This window comes from Myotis yumanensis, unplaced genomic scaffold (genome assembly GCF_028538775.1).
Source record: "Myotis yumanensis isolate MYYU_CA2020_CCGP unplaced genomic scaffold, mMyoYum1.0.hap1 SCAF_4, whole genome shotgun sequence".
NCBI classification, from domain to species: domain Eukaryota; kingdom Metazoa; phylum Chordata; class Mammalia; order Chiroptera; family Vespertilionidae; genus Myotis; species Myotis yumanensis.
This window is the reverse complement of record NW_027223755.1, coordinates 99,249,977-99,263,304: the sequence shown is the minus strand read 5'-3', so window position 1 is coordinate 99,263,304 and position 13,328 is coordinate 99,249,977. Positions and strand designations below refer to the sequence as shown.

General features: G+C 45.3%; 1 protein-coding gene across 1 annotated transcript in view; it reads left to right on the top strand.

Moving 5' to 3' along the window:
- CUNH16orf96 (chromosome unknown C16orf96 homolog) overlaps positions 1-13,328 on the top strand; it is a 50,718-nt gene that overhangs the window by 20,426 nt on the left and 16,964 nt on the right. Inside the window, exons 3-8 of the mRNA XM_070413076.1 lie at positions 5,062-5,166; positions 6,947-7,027; positions 7,241-7,327; positions 7,436-9,146; positions 11,197-11,282; positions 11,657-11,767. Of these exons, the coding sequence (XP_070269177.1) occupies positions 5,062-5,166; positions 6,947-7,027; positions 7,241-7,327; positions 7,436-9,146; positions 11,197-11,282; positions 11,657-11,767 (2,181 nt within the window). The remainder of the gene's footprint in view (positions 1-5,061; positions 5,167-6,946; positions 7,028-7,240; positions 7,328-7,435; positions 9,147-11,196; positions 11,283-11,656; positions 11,768-13,328) is intronic.

The following is a 13,328-nucleotide window of genomic DNA, read 5'->3' as shown; positions in this document are numbered from 1 at the left end:
CAAGCATACCAACATCTGAATTATAGGGGTGCCAGAAGAAGAGAGAGAGCAAGATATTGAAAACCTATTTGAAGAAATCATGACAGAAAACTTCCCCTACCTGGTGAAAGAAATAGACTTACAAGTCCAGGAAGCGCAGAGAACCCCAAACAAAAGGAATCCAAAGAGGACCACACCAAGACACATCATAATTAAAATGCCAAGAGCAAAAGACAAAGAGAGAATCCTAAAAGCAGCAAGAGAAAGACAGTCAGTTACCTACAAGGGAGTACCCATACGACTGTTAGCTGATTTCTCAACAGAAACTTTGCAGGCCAGAAGGGAGTGGCAAGAAATATTCAAAGTGCTGAATACCAAGAACCTACAACCAAGATTACTTTATCCAGCAAAGCTATCATTCAGAATTGAAGGTCAGATAAAGAGCTTCACAGATAAGAAAAAGCTAAAGGAGTTCATCACCACTAAACCAGTATTATATGAAATGCTGAAAGGTATCCTTTAAGAGGAAGAAGAAGAAAATGGTAAAGATACAAACTATGAACAACATATACACATCTATCAACAAGTAAATCTAAAAATCAAGTGAATAAATAATCTGATGAACAGAAAAAAAAATATTTTTATCACCTCAAAAAGAAACCCTGTACCCTTTAGTTATCACCACTCTATTCCTTCAATATTCATTCCACCCCCAGCCATAAACAACCACTAATCTACTTTCTGTCTCTATAGATTTGCCTGGACATTTCATATAAATGGAATCATACAATATGTGGTCTTTTGTATTTGGCTTCTTTCACTTGGCATAATGTTTCCAAGGTGCATCCTTATAGCATCAGTACTTCATTCCTTTTTGTGGCTGAATAATAACCTATATTATGAGTATATCATATTTTGTTTATCCATCTGTAGTTGATTGATATTTGGATTGTTATTATAAATGAAGCTGCTATAAACATTCATATACAAGTTTATAGACCTATGTTTTCATTTCTCTTGGGTACATCATCACTAGGAGTGGACTTTCTAGGTCATATAGTAACTCTGTTTAATCTTCCGAAGAACTACCACACTGTTTTCTATAACAGCTGCATCATTTTACATTTCCACCAGCAGTGTGTGAAGATTCCAGTTTCTCCACATCTTTACCAACACTTACTATTATCTGACTTTTAATTCTAACCATCCTAGTGGGAATGAAGTGGTATCTCATTATGATTTTGAGTTGCATTTCCCTGATGGGTGAAAGGTTCTGAGTGGGTAGGGGTCGCGCACCAATGACATGAGGCTGTAATGTATCAGAAGAAATTTTATTTCAAGTGCCTGGGTGCAGACCGGCGGAATCCGAAACTGAAGGGGAGGCAAGACTTTTATCAGCTTCTGATGGCTGCAGGCAGTGTCTGCTGACACACAGAGCTTGACTGGCGGTGCCAGGTGTCTCCTGGTTATTTAGGCCAGCGGTCGCCAACCGATGGTCCGTGAGGTCCGAAAGGTTGGCGACCACTGATGTAGGCTATGCGGAGCTCAATGCTGCAAGCTTTCTGCAAGGTATTTACTAAGGACAATACGTTTCCTCTGCCCCGTTTTATTCTCTTTTACCCTTTCAATGGGTAACGATGTTGATCATCTTTTCATGTATTTATTGGCCATTTGTACATCTTCTTTGGAGAAATGTCTATTCAGATCTTTGCCTGTTTTTAATTGGGTTATATAGAATATTCTTATGTGTTGCTGGATTCAGTTCGCTAATATTTTGTTGAGGATTTTTGCATCCATATTCTAGTTTTCTTGTTATGCCTTTGTCTGATTTTGGTATCTGGCCTCACAGAATGAGTTTGGAATTTTTCTATTAAAAAATTGTGAAGAATTATATTAATTCTCCTTTAACTGCTTGCTAGAAGTCAGTGGTGAAGTAATCTGAGCCCAGGCCTTTCTTTTGTGCTATTTTATTATTATTATTTCAATCTCATCACTTGTTTAGGTCTTTTGAAATTATTTCTTCATGCCCTAACCGGTTTGGCTCAGTGGATAGAGGGTCGGCCTGAGGACTGGAGGGTCCCAGGTTTGATTCTGGTCAAAGGTGGGCACATATCCAGTAGCGGGTGTGCAGGAGGCAGTTCATGGATGTTTCTAACTCTCTATCCCTCTCCCTTCCTCTCTGTAAAAAAACAATAAAAATATTTTTAAAAAATTATTTCTCCATGAGTCAGGTTTGGTAGTTTGTCTTTCTAGGAATTTGTCCATTTCTTCCAACTTATCTAATTTGTTGCCATACAATTGTTCACAGTATTCCTTTATAATTGTTTTAATTTTTTAAATCCTCACCAGAGGATGTGTTTTTATTGATTTTTTTGAGAGAGAGAAAGGGAGAGGAGGGAGTGAGGTAGGGAGGGAAACATCAATCAGTTCCCTCCTGTAGGCACTGCAAAATTTCGTTGATCTTTTCAAAGAACAGGCTTTTAGTTTCATTGATTTACTCTGTTATTTTTTATTCTCTAATTCATTAGTTTCCACTCTAATCTTTATTGTTTCACTTTTTACTTGCTTTAATTTTAGTTCTGCTTTTCACAGTGTCTCAACGTGGAAGGTTAGGCTATTGATATAAGATCTTTCTTTTCTGTTAATATAGTCATATCCAACTAAAATTTCTCTCTAAGCATAGCTTTAGCTGCATCCCACAGATTTTTGTGTTGTATTTTAATTTTAATTCATCTCAAAGTGTTTTCTAATTTCCTTTGTGATTTTTTCTTTGACCCATTAGTTATTTAGGAGAATGTTGTTTAATTTCCACATATTTATGAATTTCTAATAGTTTCTTCTGTTACTAGTTTCTAATTTAATTCCACTGTGGTCAGGGAACATGTTTTGTATTATTTCAGTCCTTTTTAAACTTACTGAGACTAGTTCTATGGCCTACCTTATGATCTGTCCTATAGAATATTCTATGTGTGCTTGAGAAGACTGTATTCTGCCATAGTTGAGTGGAGTTTTCTATAGATGTGTTATGTCTGATTGGTTTACAGTGTTGTTCATATCTTCTATTTCCTTGCTGATCTGTCCAGTTGTTTTTAATCTATTATTGGAAATGCAGTGTTGAAGTCTTCAACTATTCTTGTTGAATTATCTATTTCTCCTTTCAGTTCTTTTTTTTTAATAATTTTTTTGGCCGAACCGGTTTGGCTCAGTGGATAAAGTGCTGGCCTGCGGACTCAAGGGTCCCGGGTTCGATTCCGGTCAAGGGCATGTACCCTGGTTGCGGGCACATCTCCAGTGGGGGGCATGCAGGAGACAGCTAATTGATCTCTCTCATCGATGTTTCTAACTCTCTATCCCTCTCCCTTCTTCTCTGTAAAAAATCAATAAAATATATTTTTAAAAAATAATAATAATAATTTTTTGTTATGTATTTTATTTTATTTTTAAATACATTTTATTGATTTTTTTACAGAGAGGAAGGGAGAGGGATAGAGAGTTAGAAACATCGATGAGAGAGAAACATCGATCAGCTGCCTCCTGCACACCCCCTACTGGGGATGTGCCCACAACCAAGGTACATGCCCTTGACCGGAATCGAACCTGGGACCCTTCAGTCCGCAGGCCGACGCTCTATCCACTGAGCCAAACCGGTTAGGGCTCTCCTTTCAGTTCTGTCACTTTTTGCTTCATGTATTTTGGGGCTCCATTGTTGGGTGCATATATTTACTTATTATGTATTCCTGATGGATTGACCCTCTTGTCATTATAAATGTCTCTCTGTCTCTCATAACAATTTTTATCTTAAAGTCTACTTTGTCTGATATTAATATAGTCACTACAGTTCCCTTTTGGATACTGCTTGCATGGCATATCTTTTTATATCCTGTTATTCTCAACCTGTTTGCATATTTGAATCTAAATATGTCTCTTCTAGGCACTATGAGTTTGGATCATGTTTTCTTATTCATTATATCAATCTCTGCTATTCACATTTAATATAATTAATAATGAGATGGATTTCTGGCCCTGGCCGGTGTGGTCAGTTGGTTGGAGCATCATCTCATACAGGTTGTGGGTTCAATCCCCGGTCAGGGCTTATATAGGGCCCATCGATGTTTCTCTCTCACATCAATGTTGTTGTTGTTGTTTTCTCTCTCTCTTCCTTCTCTTCTCATTAAAAAAATCAATAAACATATCCTTGGGTGAGGATTAAATTTTTATTTTATTTTAAAAGAAGGACTTCTGCCATTTTGCTATTTTTTATTTCTGTTAGCTGAATGCCTAACTATGTACTAGACTTTTTATATACATGATCACATTTTTATATGCATTTTATGATTGAGAAATCAAAAACTTAGAAAGGTGCAGTAGCAGCTCCCGTCAGTGGTGAAACTCAGCTATGAGCCCAGCATTTCACCATCAGCTCTTGCCTGGAAGTTTCCTCACCGGTCGTCCAGCTTCCCCTGTTGCCCTGGTTACACATGCAGCCAGAAGGACCCTCTAAAAATGTAGACCAGCCCTGGCTGGGTGGCTCAGTCCATTGGAGTGTTGTCTCATGGACCAAAAGGTTGTGGGTTCAATTCCTGATCAGGGCACATGCCTAGTTTCGGGTTCAATCCCCAGTCGGGGCATGTCCAGGAGGCAACCAACCAATGTTTCTCTCTCACATCAATGTTTCTTTCTCTCTCTCCCCTCCCTTCTCTCTCTAAAATCGCTATAAAAATAAAAATAAACCTAACCTGAGATGAGGATTTTAAAAAAAGCAGATCCAATCGTAACTCCTTTGCTGATCTCCAGTGGCTCCCACCAAAGGGCATGCGGTGCTTCATAATGAGTGGCTCCTGGTTACTGAATACATTCAAACACAGGGTTGCCTCCTTTCCACCCAGGCTATTTTTGAGAGCTCAGAGCACTGTTGATTCAACTGTCATTTGTTGGCTTCTGCGTATATTCCAGCAAAGGCCTTGGGATAGCCAAGAGGACTTCTTGGACCATGGCAGTCATCAGAGAACTTCCATACTTTACTTGCCTTCTCCCCCAGCCACACACAACTTCATGTTTTTTTCCTCCTCTCTCCCTCTTCAGGCTATGAAGACCATGCAGGATTTGCTCACCGACATTAATTCACTCAAGGCTGCCACTGAAACCCTCAGGAAGGATGTGGACATGCTGAAGGACATGTGGAATAAGGTAGACCCTCCCCAGCATCCTCCAAGCTGGCCATGCTGCTCGGACCATTGGTGGTTGGGTGTCAGGATAAATCTAGGAAGCCCATTCTTAGTCAAAGGACACAGCCATCGGGGCAGGAGGTGGGGACTGACATGGTCCAGCCACTTGGCCCTTCCCACTGAATTCTCTGTGGCTTCCGCCATGCTATGCTCCTCACCATGCTATGCTCTGACACCATTTGTAAGTGACAGAGTCTTAGTTCATTCTGGCTTAGGTAAAATCAGATAATTTATTGTCTCATTTACTAAAAAGTACAGGAATGCCTTCAGGTACAGCTAGATCTAGGTGTTCATACCACATCAGTACTTCTCTCAGTGATGATTTTCCTCTGGGTTGGCTTCATATTCATGTAGGTAGGTACTCCCTACGTCTTGGCTACTCTAGGCTTATTTATGTTCCATTAACTTAGGAGAAAGAGGGCACCTCTCCCTCTTTTAGAAAGCTCTTTTTACCCTGAGACAGAGAATAAACCTAGCACGGCCTACATGCTAGCTCTCTCTGTAGCCCCAGGACATCAACCCAGGAGTGTTCTAACTCTTTACCATGATGTGAAAAGACATGGGATTTCTGAAGTATGAGCTCATAGTTGGGGAGTCAGAACTGGGCTCAGAAGCCAGCTCTCTACACCCCCAGGCTGGTATTGTGGCGGAGGTTTTACAGCTTGCCTCCAAATAATACGATTGAAGCATCATCTTCAATGCACAGGTCAGTGTATACACTTGATCATCATGGCAACTGTGAGAACTTTAATCTTGGGCGAGGTACCTCCCATCTGAGCAGAAAGGGCATTGTCATGAAACACTAAAAAGGACCCTTGAACAAATCCATTTGAGAAGCTATGCCTCCTAACCAATCTCTTAGAGATTCTTTTTTTTTAATTCTTTGTTGTTGAAAGTATTACATATGTCTCCTTTTCCCCCATTGTCCTCTCTCTGCCTGCTTTCGCCCCCCCCCCCCCCCAGCGCATGGCCTCACCCCTCTACTGTCTTTGTGCATTGGTTATGCTTATATGCATGCGTACAAGTCCTTTGGTTGATCTCTTACCACCCTCTCCCACTGTACCCTGCCTTCCCTCTGAGACTTGATGGTCTGTTTGATGCTTCTATGTCTCTGTATCTATTTTTGTTCATCAGTTTATGTTGTTCATTATATTCCACAAATGAGTGAGATCATGTAATATTTATCTTCCTCCGACTGGCTTATTTCGCTTAGCGTATTGCTCTCCGGGCTCATCCATGCTGTTGCAAATAGTAAGAGTTCTTTTTTTATTTTAATATTTTAAAAATTGATTTCAAAGAGGGAAGGGAGAGGGAGAGAGAGAGAAACATCAGTGATGAGGATATTAATTGGCTGCTTCCTGCACTCCTCCTACCAGGGACCGAGGTTTTACATGTGCCCTGACCGGGAATTGAACTGTGGCCTCCTGGTTCATAGGTTGATGCTCAACCATTGAGCAATACTGGCTGGGTTTGGAGGTCCTTAATGTTTTTTTGCCCATTAAAAGCTCTGAGAAGTCCTGCAGTACAAAAACGCATTGAGTGCTTTTTTAAGCCCAACATTCCCCAAACTTTTTTGCCCAGGGAACTCTTTTTGACCCCTTTCTCACTCTCTGGGAAACACTTTTTCTTCCTTCCCCAACTCTTAGTCACCTAGTGCTAAGTCCTTGTATTTGAGCAGTGGGAGAAGCAGGGCTGAGACCAGAACTGACACTCCTGATGCATGGGTTTGGCTTATTTGACAGATACACCTGGACCGCATAAACACTTTCTTGGATGACATGAAAGTGCAGAACCGGAAGATACATGTGCTGCAGCGGGATGTGGTGAGGGACTCGGTCCCATCCTCCCTCCCTGCTCCCCTGACCTCTAGGCCCAGGGGTGCCGTGCATGGGGAGGGGTCAGAAGGGGAGCACAATCTGGAAAGGCCCATTCATTTGCAAGTATAGAGGGCAGTGTGGCCAAGGGAGCCACATGCAAGGGTATCACACCCTCCAGGTTCACATCCCTTATTTCCAACCCCTTCCTTCACCTCCCAGACTGCTCTCCAGAACAAGATTAGCACCATCCCCAAAGCTGACGACTTGGTACTCTGGAGCAGCCTCCACGATGCCTTGTTCATCCCGGTAAGTGGAAGAAGATGGAGGAGGAGGAAGTAGGTGTGAGGGAACAGGCAGGGTGATCGCTGAGCTGGCCTGGTGCAGCCCTGGCCACCCCAGCTCCCTTTTCCACAGGGAACTGTTCAACAGGGAGATGTTTCAGAAGAGCTGGAAGATTCTGATATGTGGAAAGTTGCAGAGAAGCTCCCAGAGCCTGAACTTTCCCAGACCACCATGTTCCTCGAAAGTTCTGGTCCCAGCCAGGTCTCAGAGGCCTTCCAACTCCCCAGGCCCTTGGAGACCGTTTGGCATTATCCGGTCCCTGAGCAAGTACAGAAGGAGGAGTCTGCCCATGGAGTTCCTCTCACAGGGGCCCAGGGGTTGGGCCAGTCTCAGGTGCTTGAGCCTGAGCCAGCACCCAAACCTAGCCCTGAGCCTGAGTCCATGCCTGGCCTTGAGCCCATACAACAGCCCAGTCTGGCACCTGGGTTCATACTACCACCTTGGCCTAGGTTCAGACCGAAGACTATGGCCAGACCTGGGCCTGCATATGGACCTGCGCTTGCATTTGCACTTAGACCTGCCCTAAGACCTGGGTTTGTCCCTAGACCTGGGCCTGCCCCTGGACCTGGGCCTATATATGGACCTGGACCTGGGTATGGACCTGGGTATGGACCTGAGACTCCATATGGACCTGGGCCTATGTATGGACCTGGACCTGCTCCCGGACCAGGGCCTGCCCCTGAACCCATGCCCCCTGGGCCTGCCCCTGGACCTGGGTATGGACCTGGGCCTTCCCCCAGACCAGGGCGTGCCCCTGAACCCATGCCCTCTGGGCCTGCCCCTGGACCTGGGCCTATATATGGACCTGGACGTGGGTATGGACCTGAGACTCCATATGGACCTGGGCCTATGTATGGACCCGGGCCTATGTATGGACCCAGGCCTATGTATGGACCTGGGCCTGCCCCTGAACCCATGCCCCCTGGGCCTGGGCCTGAGTTTGGACCTGGGCTTGCCCCAGGCCCTTGGCCCACACCACCAAGATTCTGGCCTATGCCATCAACAGGTGGGCTTCCTCCCAGAGGCTTGCCTGACTATAGCAGTTGGCCTTTCTGGGGCTTAGGTCACTTTCAGCCTGGCCCAGGCCAATTGGACTCCCAGGGTTTCAGGGCCCCACCACCAGCCATAGAGCCTGACTCAGCCTGGCCTCATACACTGGAGTCACAGGAAGAGATGCCCCAGCTCCCATCTCTCTCAGAAGGTACGGAAGAAGATTATTTACAGTACAAGACAGACACTCAGGATGGAGCCCTTGCTCCTCAAACCTCTGAAGAAGAACCCCCTAAGAGTGCCCGGACCGCCCTTCGGCGGATGAAAACTACTGCTGTCATTGCCGCTGCTGCCGCCGCCGCCTATGCGGCTGCCGCGAGCTCAGCAGCCCGGGCAGCTGAGTCCTCAGCCCTGGTCGTCAAGGATGCCCCCGCCACTAAACTGGCCTCTGTAGCAACAAGCGTGGCTGCATCTGGACCCTTAGGGATCTTTGCAGATGTTATGGGTGCTGGGTCTTCCCGTGGGGCCATACCCTCCGTGTCAATCACTGATGAGGCCGAGATGGGCTATGAAGAGTTCGTCGCTTCTACCTATGCTACTCACTTCATCGCTCCTGAAACTGAGCTGTCCCAGGCCACGCTGGTCCACAAACAGGCAATAATTCCTGAAGACAAGAAGAAGGCCATCAAGTATCCCATGAGCCACAGAGCCCAGATACCCGTTAAACACGACTCCCTGAAAGAAGAGTTTGACCAGCTGTCGTCCCACATGAAACATCACATAGCTCATCTAGGTAGGCCCAGACTGGCTCTGGGAAGTGTGGTAGGGGCTTGGGCCCTCCCCAGGGCCTTCGAGCAGCACCTCCTCTCCTTTTGCTTAACTGCTCCAAACAAAATCTACATTCAGCCACTCACCATTCATTACTTTGGTGTAAGCATTAGCCTCTTACTAGTCTAGTCTATTCTTTACAATGAATGTACAGTAAGGTCTTATCTTAGGAGAGAGGGGCAGTTATAGGCTAAAGTTGGTGCTTAACACGTTAAGCGCCCAGTCACCGGTGACTGACACTATACTTTCCATCCGGAAGACAAAACAGGCTGGGCGCTTAACGTGTTAAAGAGGAAAATTGCATGTCAAAATTAGTCTTGAAAATCTCCCTTTCAACAGCCCATAAGACACAGTGTTTTGGTAAGTCCAGATCCCCAGAGTGTCCAACAACACTGAACAGCCCCCAGATGAAGCAGTCAATTTGGGATTAAGAACAACTGCCTGGTACACATATGGATCCTTAAACACCGCAGTCACATTCTAGGTGTCAGTGGGACCAGTACATTTATGTTCCCATTTCACGCCCATGATGGGCATATGCGCAGTGATGACAGAGGGGCACAGGGGCCTACTGTAGCAGTTCTCACCCTTGAGCTCACCTCAACACCCCCTGAGGGGGCGTGGTGCAGCACAGACTGTGGGGCCCACCCCAAGAGTTTCTGACTAAGGCGACTGAGAGGGGCACAATCATGTGCATTTCGAACCCTTCCTGGGGAAATGCTGCTGGCCTGGGGACCTCCTCTGAGACCCATTTCCCGCCCTCTGTAAATCATTACCTTGCTGTTCTGCTCTCTGCCAAGTACAATAGTTGAATTAATCTAAGTCCAACCCATGTGTGGCACCACCCCAATGGGCAGTGCTGTTCACAAATCTTAAAAAGAAAAAGGAGAACATCACATAGTTACAAAGAACCACATTGATATCAGTGAACACTGGGGCATGGCTAAGGTTCTGAATTTAATTTTAAATGTAAAGCCATCATAGCCCAAATTCTACCTCTGACCAGCTGTTATTTTAAGGAAACTATAGTTAGGTTATAAACGTGTCTTGGCTGTAACTTTCATACATTCATAGTTCTGTCCTGTACATTCGTGTTTGACCTCTCACCTGGAACTGGATACAGCGTATCTATTTTTTTATTACCCCCCTCCTCTTTTGTTAAATCTTTCTTTTTATTTTGTGGTGAATAACATACTTCTAAATAAGGTATTTCATAGTTTTGCTCAGGGTCATTTTGGGGAGGGGAGTAAATTCCAGAGAGTTTTCCCTAGGCCTGCTCTAATATGATAACCTGGAGACACTTGGAATGGGGCGAGTTCAAGTTCAGATGTGCTCTAAGTGTGAAGTGCACAGTGGACATTGAAAGCTTAGTTCAGAAACAAGAATGCAAGATATCTCATTAATAATTTTTATTACATACTTAAATGATACTATTTAGATATATTGGGTTAAATAAAATATTTTATTAAAATTAATGCACACATTGCCTAGCCGGCATGGCTCAGTGGTTGAGCATCGACCTGTGAACCAGGAGGTCACTTCGATTCCTGGTCAGGGCACATGCCCGGGTGGTGGGCTTGATCCCCAGTGTGGGGTGAGCAGGAGGCAGCCGATCAATTATTCTCTCTCATCATTGATATTTCTCTCTCTCTTCCTCTCCTTTCCTCTCTGAAATCAATAAAAATGTAAAAACAAACAAAAAAAAAACCCAAACCAAAACATTATTTAAAAATAAATAAACAAAAAATAGAATTAATGCACAGTGCACACACAAAACAAAAAAACTATGTATGTCACTTGCATCTTTTTAGATTTTTTAAATGTGACTACTATCAAAAAAAAAAATGTGACTACTAGAAAATTTTAAATGACCTCAAAGGCCCCCACCTCACAGCACAGTATTGCTCTGTTGGACAGCACCGCCTCAGACATTTCATAACAGAAGCAGGTGAAGGTCTAAACAAAGCCTCTTTCTCCATCCCTGCCCCCAACGGTCACCCCTCCTCTGCTTTCAGCTGAGAGGGGAAGCTCTTCCAGGTTTGGGATGACACTGGACATACTGCAAGAAAAGATTGGCAACCTCCAGAAATCCAGGTTACAGGTCAGTGTCCTGGGCAGAAAGAGCTTTTATTAAGATGACCCATCCGCAAGCTGATGGCAGACTCTATGACCCAGAACCAGATGGAGTATTTGTCCTCTAGCTGAAAGGAGGCCTGGGGCAGCGAGGGGCTGAGAAGGCAGCTGCAGCCCCTCATACTGCTCCAGCTGGTGCAGGGTCCCAGGCTGTGGGTAAGAGTCCCAGAGTTGTTAAGATGGCAGGTTGCGGGGAGGGAAAGATGGCAGGTTTGTGGGGGGAGGGGCGGGCGGCAGATGGCAGGTTGGAGTTAGACTGGTCTGGAACACCCTTCAAGCCCCATTTCACCCATGGTGGCCTCAGGAGCAGAGGCCTTGAATGCCTGTGTCTCCCCCTTTTAGGAGGAGGAACTCGAGAAAGTTTGGGGCCACCAAATAGCAGCGATGAAGGATCACCACATCGTTCTGGACAGGGCAGTGGAAAAGATCTATAATCGCCTGGAGGAGTTTAAGGTTCGGAGGTCTGGGTGGTCCCTGGCGGCCAGCTGAGGGGATAATTATGGGGATATTTAGACCTTCTCCACGGTTTCACAGATGTACCTAAGGCAGGGGAACCAGTGGACATTTAACTGGCATTTTCCTGTGTGTAAATTATACTTCAATTAGAAACAAACAAATCCAGCCCTCTCCCACAAGCACGTACACATCTATAATAATAAAAGTGTAATATGCTAATTAGTCCAGACATCCTTCCTTCCAGACAAAGCCACAGTGGGCAGGGACCACGGTAGAGGCAGCAGAGGCCCCTGGCCGTGGGTGGGGGAAGGGGGGAGCCTGCAGTGGCAGGGGGCGGGGCCAAGGCCCTTGGATGAATTTCGTGCATAAGGCCTCAAGGCCTCTAGAATAACAGAAGGGCCTAGCCCAGCCTTGGGCAAACTACAGCCCGCGGGCGGATCCGGCCTGTTTGAAATGAATAAAACTAAAAAAAAAAAAAAAAAAAGACCGTACTCTTTTATGTAATGATGTTTACTTTGAATTTATATTAGTTCACACAAACACTCCATCCATGCTTTTGTTCCGGCCCTCCGGTCCAGTTTAAGAACCCATTGTGGCCCTCGAGTCAAAAAGTTTGCCCACCCCTGGCCTAGCCCCATGGTCGGCAAACTGCGGCTCGAGAGCCACATTCGGCTCTTTGGCCCCTTGAGTGTGGCTCTTCCACAAAATACCACGTGCGGGTGCACACGTACAGTGTGATTGAAACTTCATGGCCCATGCACAGGAGTCGGTTTTTGGCCTGGGCGAGTCTATTTTGAAGAAGTACTGTTGATATTTGGCTCTGTTGACTAATGAGTTTGCCGACCACTGGCCTAGACAGTGTCCCTCTCTTTTTTTTTAAATTGATTTCAGAGAGGAAGGGAGAGGGAGAGAGAGATAGAAACATCAATGATGAGATAGAATCATTGATCGGCTGCCTCCTGCACACCCCCTACTGAGGACCGAGCCTGCAACTCTGGCATGTGCCTTAACTGGAATCAAACCTGGGACCCTTCAGTCCACAGGCTGACACTCTATCCACTCAGCCAAACCAGCTAGGGCAACAGTGTCCCTCTTGTTAACCACTGGGTCACCCACCTCTAGAAGGATGCCTGGCATAGAGTGAAGGCTCAAAATGTGCTGAAAGAATCAAATGAATCAGAGGATTTCTTGCACCAACTGTTACATTCATAACTTTCCCCCTAAACAACCTTCTTTCTGACCGAACAGTGCCAAGAGGCCTTTCTGGAACAGCGGAGTTGCTGACATGGAAAGTATGGAAATGATACAGAACCCTTACCAGGGGCTCACTCCACCAGACACATTCTCCATGAGCCTGATGGGTTCTGACTGCTGAGCTGGACCTCAGGACCAGTCCAGTCTGTGACTTGTCCCAGACATTTGGAGAAGTCATTCCCAAAGTAGAAAGAGAAAAAATTCCAAATACAACCAACTGGGGTGGTTTCCATGGGAGCTTCTGATTACCAGTCAGGGGGCTATTGGTGGGATGTGTTAGGATGCAGGGGGCAAAAGGGAGAGG